At 34.2% G+C, this 24,098-nt stretch overlaps 1 protein-coding gene across 1 annotated transcript in view; it reads right to left on the bottom strand.

The window, feature by feature from the left end:
- ASCC3 (activating signal cointegrator 1 complex subunit 3) overlaps window positions 1-24,098 on the bottom strand; it is a 280,895-nt gene that overhangs the window by 62,343 nt on the left and 194,454 nt on the right. Inside the window, exons 20-30 of the mRNA XM_040597334.1 lie at window positions 23,173-23,349; window positions 20,823-21,048; window positions 16,939-17,093; window positions 13,159-13,257; window positions 12,522-12,690; window positions 10,345-10,565; window positions 8,858-8,943; window positions 7,194-7,360; window positions 6,916-7,061; window positions 6,687-6,807; window positions 4,535-4,677 (exon numbers count right to left, since the gene is read on the bottom strand). Of these exons, the coding sequence (XP_040453268.1) occupies window positions 4,535-4,677; window positions 6,687-6,807; window positions 6,916-7,061; window positions 7,194-7,360; window positions 8,858-8,943; window positions 10,345-10,565; window positions 12,522-12,690; window positions 13,159-13,257; window positions 16,939-17,093; window positions 20,823-21,048; window positions 23,173-23,349 (1,710 nt within the window). The remainder of the gene's footprint in view (window positions 1-4,534; window positions 4,678-6,686; window positions 6,808-6,915; window positions 7,062-7,193; window positions 7,361-8,857; window positions 8,944-10,344; window positions 10,566-12,521; window positions 12,691-13,158; window positions 13,258-16,938; window positions 17,094-20,822; window positions 21,049-23,172; window positions 23,350-24,098) is intronic.

The raw sequence follows: 24,098 nt of genomic DNA, 5'->3' as shown, positions 1-24,098 counted from the left end.
GAAAAATAAATAAACTGATTCTAATAAATTATGTTGTAAAAAGACTGCAACATCTGCTGCCAGAACAGACATAGATGCAATTTTTGAAAGAAAAGGACTTGTTCCTCTTTAGGCAGCTCCTAACACAGAACCGTAGAAGCGATCTTACTCCAGCTTAACACCACAAACCGGTGGCACTGGCTGTTTCCAAAAGGATAATCTGAGATATTGTCCCTTTCAAGAAGATAAGTAATGGGTCACACGCTTGAATGTGACAGTCCTGGCTAACAGCTCCAAATTAGAATATTAGCTAGAAAGTGTATATTTAAAAATCATCTCACGATGATACAAAAAAGCAGGGTAAGCATAAGGTTTTATTTTTTCATTGCCACATTGGCATCAATGAACAAGAAAAAGAAATGAAGAATTACTCAATTTACAGGGGCAGTCTTCTTGAGGTGCACTGCCTATTCACATTTCTGTCACAATGCACCTGTGCCTCCTAAGTGGGATGATCACTACAAAGTGATGTCTACTGAAGTGTCCTTGGAACAACTGCAAATGGCAAGGAGGGCAGCTCCAGCTGCTTCTTCACTCTTTGGTAAAAATAAACTGTGTTGGGACTGCAAATCGTAAAAGGGATAGACAGCTCATTTTGGAATGTGTATGGACAATGCACTTTACAGAAAAAGAAAAAGCTTCACTTCTAAGGCTCTAGAGATAGGTAACTATTCTTTCAAGAGACTGCCCACTCAATCTACTTTGGGCAAACTGTCGCAGTCTTGCTTAAATCCTGAAAAACATCTGCACGTGCTATCCATAGCAATTGGCAAATGCAGAGATGAGTTTTGAAGTATCAGCCACAAATCTCAGTAAGTAGGGTATTTCAACATCACTGGAGGCTTTCTTGCTCAGACTAAACTAGACATGAGGTATTTGAGTGGACATTTCCTCACAAAAAGCATGTACATAGCCTGAAAATTAGTTGGAGAGAATATGTTGTACAGATTTAACTATTGTGCATCAACAGTTCCGGTAGAACTGGAAAACTTATCTGTACTAGAAACAGCAGTTTTCATCAAGTACTGTTCAGTCTTATGAAGACTGACTGCTCTCTCAACTCTCAGTACCTTTCAACTTTCTGAATACTGCAGGAACATGGGTATGAGCAGGAAACTACATCAGAGATAGAATTCAAGGAAAGCATCCAGGAAGAACCATCTCCAAAAACAAATGGAGCTGCCTGTAATATATATTTTCAGTAGATGGATGCAGGACAAAATTCCTTCTTGACTATAATTCAGTTGCACCTGCTAGGCAACTGACTCCTTTGAAGGAAAGAACATTTTGCATGATTCCTCCATGATCCAGGTATGCTGTTGTCTACTTTGGTGGCAATGGTTGAAGGGCTGTTTTTGTACATCATTTATACAAATACATATTCCAGAAGATTCATACAAGTTCACGTTCTTTGAAATATGATTGTTTGAAATATTGACTGAATCTGGGACTTGGAGCTGGGTGGCAGAGATGGGGATGGATTTACCCAGTACCTGAGAGTACTGTGAAAAGAAGTAGTGTGGTTTTGTGAACGGAACCCTTGTGAACCATCCAAATGAGATGATGGCTTGGCACTACCACTACAGGGAGAATCTGTACGCAGAAGAGGAGAGAAGCTCAGATGATGGCATAGCTGATAAACAAGTAACAAATATCAGTGTTGGTCTCTCCCCCTTTCCAATCCCCTTCCCACAAGGCCTGAATCTCTCTGTTACCATCACAGAAAAGCTGACATGTAGGGTAACAGAGAAAACTCACTTTTAATGGCTCTAAGAATCTGTCTACCTCAATAGCAGTCTTCCAGATATTATTATAGATTGCATTGTTTACAGCATTTTAAGAAGGTTTATGAAGTCTACACACTGGGAAGCTAACACAAACATAGACCAACATTTGGCTATCATGTAGCAAAACCAATTACACCATTAAACAAAACTAAGCAATGAGTTCTCAAAGGATTCTTATGTCAGCCAAAATTAGTATCATACAAATAAGGCTGAATGAAGAAAAATGCCAAGGCCTGTTGTAAAGCTTGTAAATGTTGTATACAACCACTTATGAAAAATGTCTTATATCTCAACATACTTCACAATTAACAATTACAAGTATTTTGAAAATAAAGTAATTTGTCTGTAAGTTCCCCTAAAGGAACACTGGTTGGCAAAAAAAACAAACGTGAAAAATTGACAGGCAACAAAAAATGTTGTTTAAGGACAACAACAATTTATGTCTTCTAACTAGTCCATTTTTATCCCACATGGAATTGAGAAACACTTGAAATATTGGGCCAAGTGTTTAAGACAGGGAATAGCTACTATAAAGTAAGCATCACTATTTCTACTTCTAATGCTTAAAAATGCTATAGCAATATGGAGAGAATTTTGTGTAATTCACCCAGTTGAAGCCTGAGTTTAATATATCTTGAAGTCAGACTTTTTAAATAAAATAAAATTATTATGGATAAAGAATTAAGTAGCACATATGCTACGTATGTAGCCCTACTATAGCTTTGTCCTTTGCTTCAACGTTGAATGAAACTCAGGCTAATCATGCTTATTTAAAACACAAAACTACAAACCTGTCCCATAAATATCAACTTGAAATTGCAGGTACTTCAAACACAACTGTGTTCTGCATAATAGGGGTAAGACATAACAATTTAGGACTTAATCCTGTCCTTTACACTTATGTAGTAAGAACTGAGTAACTTGGTAGGTATCTTATGCTCCAAACATTTGGCTTATTAATTCAAATACAAATCATATGCAAATATTATTAAACTAATAAATGCAAAGTCTGCTTGTCCTTGTTGGCTCCTCTTTCAAAACCTTCACAGGTTTATTCTGAAACATATGAAATTCAAAGGCTCCTAATTGAAAACCCTTTTCCAGCAAATGAAGAAGCTTCAGTTACAGTTCTTTTCAGGACAGTAGTGGCTCACAGGACATGAGGAAGCTATTTATATTAATGCAAGTAATTTAGGGCAAGCTGGATGTTGCATATTCTAGTTGTAGGTGAGATTACTACAGTCAACTAGCACAAGGTACTAGAGTACTCTACTATGTGGTAATATTTTTGATATGAAATGTTTCTGTTATGCTCAAGAAATCATTAAATACAGGTTACACAGTTAGAAAAGCTGCATCAAATTGAGACATGCTTTAGTACTCGTAGTTTATCAGGCAAGACATCCATTTTCTCTTTTAAAATCCATCTAAGAGAGCAAGGATACAGATGTTATGCTTTATTTCAGGAAAATCACACTTCAGTTTTTTGCAAAGAGCAAACAAACCCCCCAAAACTCATCTAGAAAGCTACACTTTTTGGCATATAATTTTTGGTATAAAATGGTATAATTATTCATACAACCGTTGATATAGAAATACTCATATGATATTCAATTTGGATCTTTTATGTATGAGTCACGTATTTTGATGCATTTTGGCCCTATATTATCACAGAAATTCCTATACACAAGGTTTGCAACCACTAGAAAAAGCTAACTTCCAAAATCTATGAAATCTGAGTATAAACCAAAAAAATAGTTTTGAGGCAATAATACACTATAATCAGGACCATTAGTCCAGAAGGAAATACACAATTCTGTATTCAGAGCAGGTGCTGAACTGAGTGCAGTAAATAAAATCTAGTATACATTTTGAAGAATGCAGATAAAAGAGAATATTGAATGGTTGTTTATTATTTGACCATCATTCATATTTTGCAATAAATGAAAGAAGGATTTTTTTGAGAAACAATACAAGAAAAATGTAATTAAAATTATATTGCTTGAAAAAGAATAAAAAGTTAAACATTTACTCCAGCATTGCTTAATATCTGAGTGTTTGACTTTGTAATCTTTATGTTCTTACAACAAAGATATTGGCAGAAGGTATCCTATTTTTTTAAATAACATTTGATTTATTTCATTGATATGCAAGACTGAACCATTCCTAAAGGGTTGGTTCTGCCGTGTATCTATCTATATATATGTATGAATATAGATGGATAGACACATGTATATACATACGTACATATACACACAGATACATATATGCATATACATAACTCTCTACACAGAGTTACCTTATGAGAAGGATGCTTTTGCTCCTAAAACACTGAAAATGATTTAGTTTAAATTCCAGCTGTAAACTTCGGAGAACACTAGTCCTCTTTCTTATATTCTTTGTCTTATCTTTGTATCAAAGACTTGTACCATGTGATACATGTTGTCTGGGACAAGTGAACCAGCATTAATAATAGATAGCAGGAAAAACAAAGATAAAAGAGTTGTATTTAAAGTTCAGATCTTGAAAAGATGCTTATATAGTCTTAATGCTGACACCAGTTTTAATATATACTGAAGTTTAGCATATGCATAGCAGTTTCAAGATCTACCCTCAAATGACTCTTTTGTTCTAGATGTATTTTCTTTTCAAAAATACATCAATAAAATAGAAGGAAAGCACAAATAATACAGGTAAAATCATTCTACCTCTCCTTCATCCATCTTCAGCCATTGTTTGGGATCGTCCTCGGTGGCTAGGAAAGCTATCAGATCTAAGGCAGTAAGCCTTGTCTGACGTCTGGATGACACAAAAATAAGAACAGGCTTGGCTGGAGAATGACTCCGAATTGCTGTTGAGGAAAACAGAAATTGAGAATTAGGCCCTTTAATGACAAACATTAGAGTTTCTCTTTGCAATACCTAGACAGCTGATACACCTCTTCACAGGTGATACACAGATATGTATGTTTGGTCTCTATTCTGCCAGATATAACGGAGATGAGCATATACCGTCTCTCTGAATCAAAGATCACATAACTACACTTAGTCAAGTCTGAATTCATTCGTTATGCTACCCCACCAATCATTTTAAGCTAATTAAGAGAATCAGTTAGGACACCACCCCGCCCCCCCCCCCGCCTAAACCACCATAAAATCTGGACAAGCTTTCTAGACTTCAAAGCTTGTGAATTTCTCTATCTCAGCCTAATAAGTATGTTATGTTTTTTCTACCCTGTTGGGATATGTTGTCAAGCTAAGTGCCATCAAGGTCCAAAACTTGCTTTCTGCCTGACCAAGAGTTTATGCCACACTGCATAAACTCATGTCTGCCTGCAAAGGATCACTTCAATCTACCACAAACAGAAAAGGTGAAAAAGGTAGAAAGTGACTTTTCAATAGCTGCTGTGAAAGTGGGCATTATGGTACAAAAGGATTTGTTTCTGTTGTTTACTAATTAATCTGATATATTTAAATCTATTTGTTTTAGGACTTTTTAAAAAAGCATTTTCTTGCTCAGCCCATGTTTGAGAAGTTTCAGGTTGCAACGAAATTTTTATGGTCTCAGGAATAAGTATTGCCATGAAAATGCTAAAATAACCTTGACTATATCATGTCAAACAAGCGGGGAAAAAAGCCCTCAATAAATCATACGTCTACAGATTTTTCTAACATCAACAAGCACTAGAAGTACAAACAGGTGTACATAGAATTTTAAATACTCTCTCTACATCTCTCATAAATCCATTTGTGTATTTTCTCATGTAATTCTCATTCTAGCAATTAAAATTATGTATTGATTTCTGAAAACTATTTCATACTATCCACCGTCACATATTGTTCCCCAGTTTATGAATACTACCCCGCATGTGCTCCTGCATATACAGACACTATGCAGTTCTGAAATTATTGAAATAGAATAATTAATGCGTATTTATACCTTACAACTATATATCCCAATATATCTATACATTTTAAAAGCCCAGCATCTAATGGATTTTTGTTGCTACAGGAACAGGTGTGGCAGAACAGCCCAAGACAGATTTATTGTTCATTAGTGTTTTTGTACAATGCTCTTGTGGAGGTGTAAATAATCTGAGCTGTCAAGATTGGTCTCTAGTCCACAATCAATACTTTGCTTCTGTCATAAGGCTAATTAAAGCAGCTAAAAAGTCACCTCACAAATGTCACCTCACAATCAACAGCAGTTCACATTACAAAATTTATTTTGGAGGTTATTTTTAATTGATACAATAAATATTCCTTATGTAACCAAAACAAAACATGTTCAAATAAAATATGAGTTTTTCTTAAATCTATCCTGCTTGCCAGCTTTGTTAAGAATAAAAAATTGAAAACAGAAGCATATCTGGATGCACTACAAATTCTGAATTTTATGGTTATTGCTTTGAAACTAGAATTATAGGAGGTTAGCCTGACTTGCAACTTCTGTTCACAATTTTTTTAATGCTTACATACAGTGGGTCCATATGAAAATACCTCAGCAGATTAATAATATGAATGGTTTTATTACTTTCTAAATTTCAAATGTTTTTACACAAATATTTCTGTATGGTGTCAAACACTAAGAGAAAACACATTTTATTTCCCCTTCATTAGCACTAATTTTATTCTTCTGTTCTAAATACACTACATTCCTCTGTTATATGTTGCATTTGTGGCACGCTTTATGTTTCAGACAAATAGCTTCAGGCCATTAGCGGAGCAGATTCCTCCTATACATGCCAAGAGTACATACAGTAACACATGTTGTAAATGTGCTGCAAATGAACTGTGTAAAGTGCTCAGTCTTTTTTTCTTTCACAGAAAGAAGGAAAAGGTCTAGAAGCTTGTTGCTTACCCTGAAATGCAGGTTTGTTCATGCTAGCCATGCGAGGACAGTAATGCTGTCCAGGGAAGCCCTGAATGTGCACCTCCAGAGGAACAGGGCGTACCGATGGTCGGAAGTTGAACAGACCCATCTACAAGAAAATATTTTTTTCAAGTTTAACCTTGAATTGTCTTATAAATTGTTATTTTGTTTTTCTGCAGCACAAATACACATCCATCTTCTGAAACATTTTTCATACCTGATTAATATTTAGCCAGTCAGCAAGGTCTCTAGCATTTGCTAAAGCAGTGGATAAACCAACTACTCTTACAGGCTTCTCTGTGTGAGATGAAATGAAGTTTGTCCGAGACACAATCACTTCCAATACTGGGCCTCTCTCATCCCCTAGTAAATGAAAAGTCCATTGAAAAACAGAAAAAAAGAAAAGGTTCAGATGTCAAAAAGTATATCCACATCATACGTACCAGCACACTTCAAATTTAGCAATGATTCTAATTAAAAACAAAACATGCTCACCTAGCAGATGGATCTCATCTATGATAAGAATGGAAACTTTCTGAACATAGCTTCTGTTCTGCCAGCTTCTGCTGACACCATCCCACTTCTCTGGGGTAGTAACAATCAGGTCAGCTTGGGCAATAGCTCTCATATCAGGAGTTACATCTCCCGTCAACTCTACAACCCTGTAATCAAGAAAGATGGTGGCTTGTCTTTACAAAGCTTTAGAACATCTCAGCATTCCAACACTAAGTCCTAAACATAAAGTGAAGAAACAAAATTAAATAAAGCAATTTTCTTTTTGGTCAAATACTTCTAACAAGATTTTCAAAACTGTTTTAAAGTAAATAAACCTGTGTATCTGTTTTCCTAGCAAATACCATATAAACACCAAACATAATTCCTTAGCAAAACCATATAAAAGGAAGACGATGAATACGAGTCCCTAACCATATAATAAGGTTAATTTTTCAAAATGAAGATACTGTAAGAATATTAGTATGATATAATGTGAATCATAACATCCTGTCATAGCCAGGATAAAAGCTTTCTAGAAAGCTACCAAGTTGCTGCCTGCTGTTCTGTACAGATCTCTGGTTTGAATAACGAGGCTAGATTGCAGTATATCTGCATTTGTTGATGAAGTTCCATTAACACTGGAGCAGAAATTATGCTGAGTTAATTTTTTGGGAAGATTAGCAGAGTCTTTCCAGCTGTTTGCCTTACTGCCCTTTCAAGTTCTACCAACAACGTTTGAGATGAACCATCATTTCAGTCTGAATATAATGGATTTTTGACATTTCTGTGACACTTCTACATCCAGTTGGAATTCCTCATAATAAAATTCCTCAGCGTAATGTGTATCTTCTGTTCAAAATGCCAGTCACAAGTAATAGAGTAAATTTCAAAAGGAAACTACTTGAAAATATTTTAAAGGTATGAGGCAAATAATTTACCCTCACAGGCCATTAAAATATATAAAAAAAATGTAATGTCACTGCTGGTAATAGCAGGAATCTCACTGGCAATTTCATGTACACAGAGTAGCACCTCTTTCTATTGGAACCTGTGGTGTGCTTTGAGCTTTAACTTAGGAAAAAAGCTATATACAGGAAAGGAAAAGGCCCTAAATAATACATACCATGGATAATATTTTTAATTCAAGAAGGTATAGTTTCGGAAACTATCAACATGACTGATATACCTGATATGTTATAAAGTAATGGCTGAACTCCAGCACCTAAGAAGATCATCAAGAAAGTAATGTTACCAAGGAATACTACATCTAATTTATATATGAAGTACAATATATGAATACTAGAATACAGTTCACGCAACTTTTATGAGTTCCTTATAGCTGAGATTTCTAAAGAAAGCTTATTTTGGATTGCAATTTCAGTTTCCAAAGTTATGCATTGAGAGAAATCTGATCTTCATATTTGTTATACTGGCTAGTAATGAGAATGAAAGTAGCTGGGTGTATCTCTTTTTTAGGTTCGATTTTGCTATCACAACAATGACCATTGATAGCATTTTTTATTTTTTAAGTACTATAAATTTGAAGGATAGTATACAATCAAAACCTATTATGAAATACTCAGAAGTATTCTGTAGATTTTATTCATACTTGATGGGCTGTTCTTTTGCTTCTCATTTCTCTGATTAGGTAAGGAGAAACATACTTTTTACCAAGTTTTTCTTCAATCCTAACTTTCCAGTCCTCAATTCTTTCACGAACGAGTGCCTTTAAGGGCGCAATATACACTGCCTGCAAAAGAAAAGACGCAAAACCAGAGATTAAACAAGAAATCTTTATTAAGTGTACCTACAATGAAAAAAAATATATTTAGTACTTGTGAGATTTGCAAATACTCATTGTCTATCAAATGATTAAGGCTCGAGTTCCTTAAATGACTTACAGCAGGATTATATTTAAAACAGGCTTAACACTTGAAAATACTGCTTTATTTCCTGAGCCATTAGCAAGCAAATGAATTAAAAAAAAAAAAAAGAAAAGAGTAATTTCTTGAAAAGAAAGTATTTATCACACAATTTAATATCAAAATCCATTTATATAAATAATGCCATTTATTGCCAGGACTATAAAATCTGCAAGCTAACATTCTAGAAAAGAAATAATCTGAGTTTCCAGCAAGCAATATCTTACCAGGTTTCTAGTTACGTCATTAAATTATTAAAACATTACCAATTAAATTAAAAAGCTGGTTATTTTAAGGAAATGTTACAGTATTTTCCTCAAAGATACCTGCTGTGCAGGGGGGAATACTTTGACAAGTAGAAACAATATTTATTTACAGATTTATGGTTACATATTCTGAAGCTTTTGAACATGAAGAAACTGCTACATGTAGAATCCACATAAATTCTTTAAAATGTATAGCCAGGTTTTCAGATTTATTAAAACCTAAAAGATATATTCCTTTGAGAATTGGCTATTTTGTAAGTCTAATAGATAAGCTGCAAATGTATGAGTGTCTTGTTTACGTCAATTGGACTAACAAATTACATGAAGATACTGAGATTTCAAAGATGAATAAGGGATTTATGCACATGATTTCTGTTAATTTCAAAGGTTGTTCTTTGGTTATATCCCACAGTCTGATACAAATATCTTTTCCAAAGGCTTTAAAGCTAAAATGTGGCTATGACAAGATGGTTAAGTCAAGTTACACATATACATTCACTTTGAAAACAAAACCTCAAAAGCTGAGTTGTTCAGCTTTTAGGCAGTTTCAGAAACAAAACACAGGGGCAAGTTGGAACAGAAACTTGACTTGTAGTAATTAATTGCAACTTATTTGTTTAAAAAAGAGACAGACTGGGCTAGCTGTATTCACATGGAAGGGAACTAACAGCCACAAAACACTACTGCTAGTAGAAGGAGATTAAAGCACGAACTGCAGGTAAGTACAGAAAAGGAAATCCAGCATCCCTGTATGTCATGTTTTTAGATTTAACTCTAGCTGTACAGTGATTAATATGTAAAGTTGAAATAAAAACATAATGTACATAATGCAGTACCATTTTGTATCTAGACAGGTATAAATTGGAGAAAGCAAAATTCAGTTTCCCATAGCCTTTTTCTAGGCTTTTGTATTGCTGAAAACACTCCTACGTGAATTCATTATAGCAAACTTATTTTACAAACCTTTGATGTGGGATACTTATTAAAAACTCTAAAAATGGCTAATTCAGCTGCAACAGTTTTTCCAGAACCTGTAGGTGCTCCAAGAAGAACATTACAGTCTGTGTGATAAAGTGTATGAAATATCTGGGTCTGGATAGGGTTGAAATGTGTGAATTTGTATAGGACTTCATATTCCCGATGTCCCAAGGCTGTGATAGGCAAAGGCTGAAGATCCAGAAGCTCTGAAAATACAAAATAATCATAACTGCATGATAACAGATATCATGACATAACATAGTTTATTATGAAGATAAAGATATTAACCAGTACTTTAGTGGAAAACAACATTCATTGGAAATTGTTTTACTTAATATTTCATATGACACACAGTCCACATTTGGGTCATTGTTAACTTTGATGAGGAATAATGAAAAGCTCATTTTATAGCTCTGAAGTAGTTCTGCAAGTACTGTAGTTAGTATTCTGATAGCTGTGAACCAGCCATTTGCATAAATTAATTTTTCTTTTAAAGTTGTTTCCTTTTTACCCAGTTGTAGTAAGTTCTAAACCCACTGCATTAGATTATATGTATGTCCAGCTTCTTATGATAATAGAATGCGGAGTTGGAGAACAGCACGGTCTGTAAATTTCAGACTGAAGGAGAAAAAAAAAAAAATCTATTTGAGAAGGAAGGATTCTTTGGAGTTTCGACGTTGATGGAGTAATACAATTCAGATGAATTCAACTCAGTTTTGCATCTAATCCCTTAAACATGTAATTCAAGACAATCTTAACAAGTAAACAAACAGCCTTTCAATCTATGATTCTCAATATATCTTCAGGGCATCTGCTATCCAAACAATTAGAGATTGTGGAATTTAGAAGATGATATATATAACCAGATTGGATTTGGAATCCTACCAAATTAAGGAGACTGCAGTGATTCTGCTATGCAGATGCTTGCTTTGAAGTGCGGTGGTTGGGTTTTTTGTTTTGTTTTGTTTTGGGTTGGTTTTTTTTTGTGGCTGGAGCTCTCATTGTCATTTTGGGGTGCTTCACATTAAGGTATGATATGGGAGTCATAAAATCTACTGAGGCAATGATGCCTAATATTCTTCACATGCCTTTCACTGATACCTTATGGCTGTTTTATCATTCCCACTGAAACTGTGATTTCTTGGGCTCTGTTGAGGAGAAAGAAGGTTTTTTTGCTTAGCAGGGCCTCTATGTACTTCATTGTTGAGTGGGAACCAGATGGGAATTGAAATCAATTACCATAAATCCTAGAGGCTCCATAACTGGTGATGTGTAAATATCTTTCTGTTTCTTCTGAATAGTAGTCAGTGATCAGTCAATTAGATAAAAAGGTTACACATGCTTTTCCAGACAGCATAGGTACAGTATAACAATAGCTAAATACTTCACAAACACATGTGAATTTATGCATGCCAAAGGACAACACCGTATGAGAACTGAGTATTTCTGAAGGCACTCACTTCACAGACTGCTAGATGAGCCAAATGTAATTACAGTAGAAAGGTTTTACAATGACATCAGGCACAATGAATGTATAAAGCAATTTATGTATCCAGAAAAAAAAGAAGCAAAACACAAACATATGCTTCTGTGCCAAGTGTTAAAAAGGGAGGGGGAGGGGAAGGACACGACTTGATCAGCAGTGCGGAATTGAAATGCGATGGTAAGTACTGTTAACAGTGCTTGCTGTGACGAATTAATTTTGGTAAAAATAGTAAAATGTTTCATATTTTCAAAATTTTAACTGTTTTTTCTTTGCTGAATGCCATTAACAATACAAACAGCCACTCTAAGATTATTTTTAACCAGTCCAGAAGAAATGTAATGCTTACAAGCACTAAGATAAAACATACTGTAGCAGAGAGATGTGCTCATTTTTATATGACAGTTTCAATTTCCCTACGGTTTTTAGTGAACCTGGAGTAACTAAAAGGCTGGTATTATGCTGAGATGAAATGAGCTCCTTTTTGTTCAAGAATTTAAAATTTCAGAGAGCTCTAAAGTTTGTAAAGAAACTGTCTCAATAATACAAATATATCACAAAGTGGAATTCCATATGTTTTTCTATGATGAAGCAGAAGTTAAGAGATTTATTGCACTATCATAAGGAAAATCAATAAAAGCAAGATGAATTAAAACAAAATGATTAAATTTGAAGTTACCTGTGTGGGGTGGATGTCTCTCTGGAAGAATCAGATGTTGAAAATTTATGATACATACAGCCTCTGCTCCTAACCATCTATCGGACACAGCTCGAATGTAATATTGAGAAGGGAGAGGTTCAAAAATTGGGATTGTGAACATCAGCAGTTGAGGTTCTTTAGTAATGACCTAATGCAAATGTGTAGAGAATAATTACTGCACAGAAAAATCAGTAACTTGAAAAATCATAGTTTGCCTCATTTCCATAAGCATTACCAACACAAAGCAATAAAGTATGTGTGCAACTCCATGTGCAAAATAGTCACATCTTTGTAAAATATTTCACTACTGGGAACAGATTTTGTTTCCATGGACTTCAAAAGATAAAAATAAGACTGGCTCTTCGTCTTTTTCTTTAACAGACAAAACTATTACAGTCTTTCTTTTTTTCACCTGGAAATAACTATGCCACCAAAAGGGGAAGACAAAAAGGGACATCTGAGATTAGAAAAGATCTTTATGGAAGTCCAAGCTTATAACGTACATCTGAAATTGAAAGCTGTGCTACCCAGGTCAAAATACTGTTTGACCTTATAAATCCACATCTAACTAACTTTATTTTTGTCTTGCTATGAGATTCTGAATAAAATCCTTTACCTGTTTTTTTTGAATGATGAAGTACTCTGAATGATAAATGTGATCATTAGTAGGGTCTTCTACCCAAATCCACCAGGGCTCTCCAACAGTGCCGTGTACCTTTAAGAATGGAAAAGATGGCTTTGTTATAGTTGTAATGAGGTGCTTGTGATTTGCTGGGTATATTGGATATATTTCTAAATGATGTAGCCTTACAAAGGAATAGAGAAATATAGAAATCAGAGGTAAGAGCAATATAGCATTTTTAATTGGATCAGTCTGCGTAAAGATTATGTTTCAATACGGATTTGCTTAAGGTACTTATAATATAAATGGACATGATACAAATGCAACTGAAGCTAGTGCCTAAGCTGTTTATAAATAGACTAAACTCCCAGGGTTTTCCCTAGGCTGCTAAAAAAGGACATATTCTCCTTTTTCCTCCTTGTACTTCTGTCTTCGGGTTCTGTATAGAGGATTGTCTTTTGCTATCCAGTGCTCATTTTTCAGTTAAAAACATTATCTGAGGAAAAACTGGACATTGAATTGTGACATTCCTCTCTCCTCCTCTTTCTCTTCCACTTTCCTCTAGAAAGATAGAGTAAGTGGACTCAGAAGGCTGTAGATCTAGTTATTGCTACAGGTGAAGTGGGAAGAACATAAATAGAGCCGTCCCTTGATGATTCCCATGCCATCTGGCAACACTTTATTCCATCCTAGATTTTTGTTTGCTTTGTTGTGTGCCTTACTTTGCAATGCCAGCCACAAATCATAGCTAGACGGGATGATCAGTTAAGAATTTTTGCTTCTTTGTCAGAATAAATGACTTGTGCCAATGTACAAGCATTTTGCTTAAATCTCTAGGAAAAGAAAAACGTATAGTAAAGGATTATGGATGACATACTATTAAGTGACATAGGTTTCTTATGAGGACTGTGATAAGGTAGAAAACCAGAATGAAGATGAGAAAAAGTTGGAATTATTCCTAAATGTTAGTTAATAGGAAAAACCACAAAGCACATAGTTGCTCCTAATGGCAATTTAATGCTACAGGAATCTGGTAATGATTCTCACAGCATACACTATTTTCAGCATAATTCATTATTGTGTATGTGTTTGAAAACAGTCTATTGGCTTTTGGAGACAAAAATACATATTAAGAATAGAACTAAGGTGCTTTTAATTCTTTTTCAACATGGTTACACAATAGATAAGTAGATGGATAGTAAAGACTAAGTCATTTTCACTACATTTACATTTCACTAGCAACTTCATGGAATTGAAGCATTGAAACTGAAAGGACAGAGGTCACTGCAGATGACACTGAAAAATTACAGTGAGACTATTACTTTATCAGGGTTTAGGAGAATTTACAGAGAGGAAAGAAGAATTAAGCAAGGTGATAAAGTTTAAAGCTCAGAATTTTTATTATCAACTGTAACAGCATCTTAGTTTTGGAGAGTCCTGTGACAAAGCTGCATGGGGAAAGAAGCGCAATATGTAAACAGGCAACACAACACGCTCTCCAGTAATGATTCTCAAGAACTCTAGGGAGCTCTTAAGAACTGACACATACCTGTATTTTGGGCAACCACTGCCCTAAAACTCAGCTAATTAATACTAGTTGTGTTATTCTGTATCCCTGCTGGACTTCTCTTGGCTGCAGTAAGGCTTACTTGCTCTGTCTGGGTTTGTTTACAGTCCTTTGCATCTAACAATATAGTAAGTATTTTCCACTGGGATATGGTTCACACGCTTTTACTGAACTTACAAGCTCCCAGCACTGAAAACTGCAGCCATTAAAAATTAAGATGATGTCATATCTCATGACTACAAAAAATGTATCTTCTTTCTCTTGTAAAGACAAGTGCAAAATTTGCATGAGATCATTCTAGAAATAAGTATCCAGATAAAGGAACTATCTTAAACCCATGAAATGTTAGCTAAGCAAGGTGTTTCAGTTAAGTATGGTATTTCAGTTTTTAATATTCTGATTTTTTTTCACTACTCCCACTCTTTGAATGGAATTTTTTGGCAGCAAGTTTTTGTACCAATTACAGCTATACCTATAAGTTTCTATAGTCTTCTTAATAGCTTGCTAAAATACTGTTTGATGATGGAGCAGTTTCAGTGTCAATGGTTGAATTTAAAAGACTGTTAGTCATTTTTAGAGACTATTAAAATTTAACAGCTTTTTTTATTTATTTGCTGTGATAGAAGTTTCATTTACTGAAGAAACAAGAAAATCAACAGCTACTTTACAAAAATAAAAAAGAAACAAAAAGATTTCCAAGTTTTAATGAGTACCAATATATAAATTCACACAAAAAGAGCTCCTTAACTTGACCTGATAAAACCGTCATAATGTTTCTAAAGCAACCATTAGGAAAACTGTGTCAAGGGAAAAAACAGCAGAAAATAGATTTTTGCTGAACTTTTGCTATAACTTTAGAAATTGAGAATTGAAATAAGAAAGTATGATTATGTGTGGACCCCTTTTCAATTTGTAAAAATATAGAAGAAGCTACATTTTGTAGAAGAAACTAAAAGCAGATTGAGAAATTACTTTGTATTAAGAAACAGTTTAATATGAAGAACAGTCATGCGTTTCTTTGTCTTTGATATATTACAGGTAAAGTGGATGAAAGATTGAATAATAAAAAATTGTTTCAATCCTAGAAAGTAATGCTTGTTTGCCTTCTGAAGTATTGCACATAAGTAAGGCAGCAAAAAATAAATCATGTTATAATTCATTTTAGGAATCCATTCAAATATTTCTGTAATAAATTCAGGTAGCAAACAAAATCTAACTTTCTATATTTTGATCATTAATCTCCCATTCGTAAGCTAACTTGTTGAAACTTCCAAAAGAAAAGAAAAAGCCTTTAGGCAGAGAAAATAAATTCTAAAATAATCTAAACGTTTGTGGAATAAAACTCTAATTTACTAATGATTAAGGTAAATTTGTAATCTAAGGGTATTTTAAAAATATTTTTTAGTAAAAGCACAGATACTTAATATCCACCTTTCAGAATGATTTATCTTAAGTGTAAATGTCCTAAGCATAAAAAAAGAAAAATATGCTTGCCCACTGAGGTGTCTTTCCCTTGTTTCAGTAGAAAGTTTCAGAAGTACCAGCAACAATACAATGCCCCCATGTGGACATTTGTATTTAATTTACATTTATCTTAAATCTTAAATCTATTTGTAATGAACAGATTCTGAATCAAAGGGCGTGGGTCTATCTAAATGTGCAACCAGTACAACTCTTCATACAAATTTGCACCATAAAATATAGATGAATATAATTCCAAACATATCTCAGTTTTTCTGTTCAGACAAATCCCAACAGAAAAAAATGCATGCCGTGATGTTGTGAATGTATATTTGTAAAGCTGTAAAGAGCAGCAGAACTTGGCATGCATGAACTGTACCTCAAGGTTTTTTTTTCTGTTTGACATTAATTCATTGTACAGACAGCTCTGTGTCTTGCTTTTTCTTGCTTCTTTTTGCGTGTATAACTCAAATCTTTGACTACTGTTAATATTCAGTATAAGCATGTACTTCAACATGTTATAAACACTGCACTAACTAACAATTAACAGAAATAAAAGGACGATCTTTGGGTGCTTTCTTCTACAAAAGTCTTAACAGTCATCCCATTCCTATTATCAAATTTGCTTCTCGGCTAAGATAAATACTTTTTTTCTTATCCAAACAGCTATGGACTCCCTGTGATCATCTCCTTTACTGAAGCTAAATTAATGCTTCCCATCCTGCCTCCACCTCCTTTATTTTTACCTGATCACTCCACGTGAAGTCAGGAGCGATGTTCAGCCGAACTCGGAGCACTGTGCGAGTAATTGGCTGAATTGTTGCTTCCATTAGGATGGAGGGGATTTGATGGACACACTGTTTTACCTTTAACCCAATCTTCACATGATGCAGCATATGACCTGCCAAGAAAACATTAGGTGTAACAGATTTGCATTTCCAGGAAAAATAATATAACTCCGACTTTCAAATAGGCTTTTAGAGAGCAGTATTATTGCTTGCTTGTTTTGCTGTTAGGTGCGTAAATGTCTGACTCTCTTGACCTGGCGTGTCTGAATATTTTGTAATACTTAACTTGAATTAGCAATTTAGAGCCTAGAAAAATCAGTATTAACTCCCCTGTTGGCTATAACTAAGGGGTTAAAATAACTATTAAGAATTCAAACTGAAAACATTATGTCAAGCTAGTTCCCTTTACTGACTTTTTGACCAGGCTCTTACCAAGCCATATAGTTCTTCTTTAAAGCATGAATAACGACCTTTTATTTAATGAAGGGCACACATTTGAACTTCTACAATTCCTCTGTAGTGATTCAAAGCAGACAGAATGCTTTTCATAAAATTGAATAAAGGTAGTTAATAGCTTAGAAATACACACAACTAGTAAACAGCTCACAGCAGCTCTGATCTTTCAGAATACGCCAGTGTGCAACTGAGACAAAGGAAAAACTAAATGTTGCAATGTTTATTTTCTATCACAATCATGGTAACTAAGGCAATAAAGTGATTATATTATTTTTTTTTCCTACTTGTATTTTACAGTTGAAATCTCTGCTCCCCTGCTCTTTGTTTTAAATCTGAAGTATGTAGCAGTGATTTCTTTTTTTCCTGAAAAATATGGCAGCTTCTATCTTATTTAGGGAAAGAAGGTTGATTTATCACATCTACACTGAAATTGCTTATATAATTATGTGGTGCATATTTTAGATTTTAAGTATAATGGTCATAAGAACTTACTGTGAAAAGCTACCTTACAAATGGCTACCGGTATTTCCTGGCATCATTATGTGGTTCCTGAGCACACTTTTCCCATTAACAAAAAAAAAAAAAAAAGAAAAAAAAGAAAAGAGAAGAAATCCTGTTATTTGCACTATGTGCAAAGTGAAAAGGTGATACAAAATTTTTCTTGCTATTGCATGAAATTTAGGAGCATAACATGTTGCAATTGCTAATATTTTTGTATTCATCCTGACTTTCCCTCTTCGGTTTTTCTTATTTAACGAACTGGCAGATTTTGCCTCACACAGGCATTTATCTATACTCTGAAGTAATGAATGGTGATCTTGCTTAAGCAAATCCCTAATGTAAAAGTTTTAATGCATATTTAATCAGTTTAACTTGTGGTTGGTAAAATAAGTACACCTCCACAGCAAGTGGATTATTAAAACCCAAAACAATTACATTGGTACAGCTCGGTGATACATGCAGTATTAGAGCATACTTGCACAGTAACTACCTTTTGCAATTAGGCGGTAAAATTTCAGAAATCATGTTACATAAAGATAGGCGACAAATTCAAAGATATGACTCAATAAGCTTACGTAGGCAAGTACATTTTCTAATGCCAGAAATAATTTTCTATATCATCATGTGAGAGGTGAACTTCTGTGTTTGTACTTGACAGCACTGAGGTTTTGTACACTTATTTGCTAGGGGAAATAAGGCTCCTCTCCCAACTGCTGTACAATATTATAAAACTCTCCCCATCCCCTCTTTTTTTTAAATAGTCACATTTTGAGAAACTATCAATGGCGTTTAAAAAAATGTTAAAATCTTCTGAACAAAAGCTGAGTATTCAATAAAATAGGCATGTTTAACAAAAGAAGAATACATTTGCTTATTCCACAATGATTGTCATCTGTATTCTGATAAACCAGGACTGTTTATCTCAGATAACATAGTGGTTTCTTGGCTTTCTGGAAATTCCATGATTACACTGCAATAGCGCGTAGATTGGTGTTGACCAATTTGTGGTACACTGGAATCCAGGATCCATGCACACAACACGCTTTTCATTCACTCAGAGAGCTGGCACCCATCTGATGCTTTTATCCCTCCCTAAGCCATGGACTGAGTTAGCCAGCTAGCCCCTGTCTTTTTTAGTCTACTCCAAGGTCACATGAACCTTTAAAAAGGAAGAAATGCCAAGACTGAAATTAGTCCTATGGAGTAGAGAACAAGGCAGCACCCGGAAGCAGTGCCTTTTCCCATTTCAACAAGGCTTTGAATTCAAATAAAAATAAGGTGGCTGCCAGGCAAGTGCTTCCTTCACACCCTTGGTGTCAGAAAAAGAAGGTAGGCAGGAAGAAGTATGCCAAGTAACAGCACTTCACAGAGATGCACAGATCAACTTGCTTTGATGTTTATAAGGCTGAAGAACACAAAATGTCATTACATATAGTCAGCAATGATCTATTTTCACAGATAAATCTCAAGTCTCATCTACTTCCAAACCAATATAAAACAAAACTAGACATTTTATAGGTATATATTGATATATTTCCATCTTGTCAATACTAATTCCACTACACTGAAGGAAGCAAAACTGGTTTTCTATTTTAATAAAAAAAATATTGCTTCTCCAAGGGCAGGTATGGGGAAAAAGAAGCATTAAAAAAAGCTGAAAGCACTAATACAATTAATGGAAAAGAATATTAAGTAATAAAAAGACTGCACAAATACATACCAGATTAACAAATCTGGAAAAAAAAGTGCTATAATGCTTCTGAATAGAAAAACACAATAATGCCAGCACTTCTAATAAAATGTTATACTTTTAATACCTTTAAAATTACTACATATTATAATGCACAGTTAAAGTAAGCCTTTAAAATTTTCTCATAGTGCTTTGGCTTAACTTATTAAATAAAAATATAGCCTCTAATTCTGCAAGGTTTTACACTATTTATCCAATTTTTCCAACCTAAATTAGGCATGTAACAAAGCTTCCTGAAATAAGAATGTAGTTCTCCTGTGAAATGACAGAAATATCAAGTCAGAGGTCACAACTTCTGAAAAGGAGTGCCTATGAATTGCATTTTTACTATTAAAATATTTTTTCTAAAAAATGACAGTTTGTTTATCAGCTATTTAGCAATAACAGGTGCAAAGAAAGCCCCAATAAGAAAAAATACACTAAGATATGAAAAAAAATACACATTAGAAGCATATTTTTTTCCCAACTTCAGCCAGCTGGTGGACAGTTTATGCACAACAGTTTATACACACATACTAGAAAATGCCATTATCTCTATCAGTAGGCTTGTGGATTTTCTCATTATCAAAGTGTCAAATCCTTTAAAAAATTCCATTAAGGTTCTGCTGCAATGACACCAGTGACAATGAATTCTCTGTGTTCAATGAAAATTAAAGCAGTGTTTCAGAAGCAGGCCATTTACTGATAGTAAACCAGGACATAATAATCTGCTTTCATTCTTTTTAATGTTAATAGTATTTCAATTAAAAAAAAAAAAAAAGCGCCATATTTTGCCAACTGGCAAAAATAAACAGAGGCTTTTATAGTAGTGTATTATGTAATGTGAGCAAGACGGGAAGCTCAGGTCAACATAAGTATGTATACATATATGTAAATATATGTCAATACACATCTGCATTCCACATGTGTTCTGGGGTTGCAGGGACATGGCCTAGCCTTACCTTCAAAGCTCTGCCATATTACAAACTGTGGAGATTGAATAAATGTTCTTTACTGGACAGACCATAATACCATATTAATGTGTGTATGTGGCTTCCAGATCAGAGTGATTACATTAATGAGTAGCTCAGATTTAGTTCTAACTTGCCCACTGATAACTAGAAGTTTAAGCAGATCAGCATTGCTGATTTCTCACCTATTTCATCCTTTCTCATGTCCTTCATCTTGTCTATAGTGAGATTCTTCTCTTCCAGCTTGGAAAGGACGGATGGTGGTAACACTGAGAACTGTCTCAAAGGGCTAACCCAGCCCCACAGCCGCTTGTCAATGACTTTGCTGAGATTCAGTAGTCGATATGTCATTGCAGGCCAACGTTTCCTAAGGGCAATCTCAAAAAGGGCTCGAACAATACGAGCTGCATTCTGGAGAGTGGAAAAAAAAGCAAAAATGTTGTAATTCTTTCAAGTATTCTTTGTAAAATGAAAAGGATCCCATAGACTGATCTTTGACAAACCATAACAATAGATTTTTCTTTTCAAACTTATTTCAAACATTCTTGAAAACTATTTTTTCCATCAGTCTACTGGCAGAACTACCTCATGATTGCCTACAGAAATTATGGAAAGAAACATGTGCAACTTATTAAAGTTGTAGTGGCAGGTCTGTCACAGAATTTTGATCGCAGTTATGCTAACATTAGGGAGTACTATATTTATTGCATCTCAATCACTTCTGAAACAAATTCACTTACCGTATTTAATACCTTACTCTTTCTTCCCTTGTATAATACACACCTGCAAACTCAGTTGATATGGAAATCAAAGTTTTAATTTTTCACTTCAGTTGTGCTTCCATAATAGCATTCCATTTCACACTGATTTTCAAAACATTTGCACAGAAGTTTAACAGTAGTGACTTTTTTTTAACATGTTACTATCTTCTGAGACTACTGTATAACCACTGCATAAACCTGCTTTGGACTTGGAAAAGTAACTACTAACATAAGATTGAATGAGGTTAGTCTTATCCTGGAAATGTAAGTTATGGCACTCCTTTCATAAACTTATCAAGCTGTATTATGAAGTTGTGCGGTTTTTGGTAGTTTTTTCTTTTTTTTGCCTACCGGTGCTATGCCTGGATTAGCAGTTCTGTTCTTGATTCACTGAATAGAATACAATCACTCTCTACTGGCTCTGTAATGCCAATAGGAATTAAAAATAGAAAATTACTTTTTCATGATAGGAAGCATATGCTACTAAAGAAGCACATTTCTTTTACTTTGAAAGGATAAATGACTTTCTTAATAGTCACTATCCAATTAAAAATATTCACAAATTGTTACACTGGTTCCACATGTACAATTTATCAAGATCTGAGAAGATGACCATGTTGCCTCATTGAAAATGCTGTAATTGAGACAGACAAATGAAAGCAATTGTCTTGAAAGAAAAGATTAAAAGAATATACTGAAAATCATCTTGCTGTGCAAGTACCACAATTTTTATGATGTGCATAATGATTTCAGAATTTTCTTATTTATACCTATACATGCTATGAAATGTAAACACTTCTGAAGAAGATCATGTCAGTACGAAGATCTCACTGAAAAATATGTATACTTTTGAATGTTTAACTCTTATCTTTAGCACAAACTAAATGCAATTTTACAATCAATTCTTTCTAAAATGGTTTTGTAAGGATAAGAAAAAAATGATTCAATGCAACATGTTGCTGCATGTTTAAAAAAAAAAGGAAAAAGAGACATAGGATGGGCTAAAAGGTAAAACTTTCTTATCTATTTTATACATTCATTATTGTTGCACATCTGGGATTGTCTAAGAGCATTTTATCACTTGGAGTTCTTCAGGATCCAGAATTCTAAACTTTCAGGCAACGTTCCTTTCTTTCTAAGATGGGCTTTAGTTCTGTAAGCAAGCAGTTCTCTGTCACAGATTTGCAGTTCTCTTTTTATTCTGTGTAATAACTAAACATGCTGTATAACTATCAACCATTCAGGTGACAAATCAAGCTGAGAAACAAATATATAGATTGATATGTACATTGTATGATTGCGTCTAGCAATAAAATTGTAATAGCACATCTTTCTTGTGTAAACCAAGGTATATGAATAAAACAAAAATTATGTTTTGCAGAGTAAAATATAAAAGTACACAAAACCTAAAAAGAGATTGCAACAGTTTTCCAGATTTACAAGAAAATCCACTAAGTTAAGAACAAAGTTTCTGTGAAATCTCAGTTAGAGCTGTATAGTAAGACTACAGGGATAATACAAACCAAAAGGACATTCATAATTAACAAAAAAATGCAATAGTCTCCCAAGGTAGGCTTTTGCAAATCTTGAAAATCTTGCAAATACTTAAATATTATACCACACAGGTACACACACACGGCTCTGATTTTCAAATAAATTTGCATTAAAAATGTACAAAAAAAGTTGCAGATCAAGCACTAATATAACTGTAAACACACGGGAGAATGAAAACAGCGGACGACAGCAACAGATATGTAAAAAATACCATTTTTACCTGTGCAACATACGCAGAATCTGAAATAAGGGAGAAGCTGTCCATCTCCCCTCTGCTAATATATGTTTGAAGGAGGATATTAATTTTTCCATAATTGTTTTCCACACCTCCTGGAGCAGGAAGTTCACAGAAATCATTCAGTAAGGTATGCAGCTCTTCTATTTCTTCTTCTCTTACCTAAAACACAATTATACATTATGAAGAGGCTGGAGCAATTTGATAAAAATTTTTACTCTGCAATCAAATTTTCCTTATAACATAGTTATATTATTTTTAAATGGAGCCTCTAGTTTTAAGGAAAAAAAAAAAAGAAAAAAAGCACCAAACCCACATCTTCCACAATGTACCTAATAGACCATAATTGAAACTATCTTAATAGTGACACAATTACATTTTATTATTCATCACCATCTATTAAGGTTGCCATTGACATACAAAAATTTGATATGCCACAAAAATTGAATCTTCTGACCCTACCATCCTTCATCTGATGAGATTTCATTTTTTATTTGACCAGAGTAAAACCTCTGTCCATCTGGATTAGGGCAATCTTGAATTAACATTAAATGTACTCATTACAGTTACATAGTTTGCATGCGGCACAATAAATTTTTAACTCAAAACTGTGAAGTACTATGATTCATGATATTAAAATTTTCACTGTTAATAAGATTAAGCCTTAATATGAGTAAAGAAATATTAATATCTATGGTTTGAATAATGCATAACATTTCACATTCTAACTGATGACCCTAACATGGCAAAACCAGCATAAATCTACATATTCTTTGATTTACTGATAGTCTGTTAGTGTAAAACTTATTTAAAGAGGGTAAATGTTTGGTCCCTGCAGGGAACCAGCTGGAAGTAATTTTCATTTGGACCTGACTACCTGACATACAAAAGACCCTGAGACAATTGGGTTA

This window comes from Falco naumanni, chromosome 6, assembly GCF_017639655.2.
Source record: "Falco naumanni isolate bFalNau1 chromosome 6, bFalNau1.pat, whole genome shotgun sequence".
Taxonomy (NCBI): domain Eukaryota; kingdom Metazoa; phylum Chordata; class Aves; order Falconiformes; family Falconidae; genus Falco; species Falco naumanni.
The sequence above is the reverse complement of the archived record's forward strand: the minus strand, read 5'-3'. Positions and strand labels throughout refer to the sequence as shown.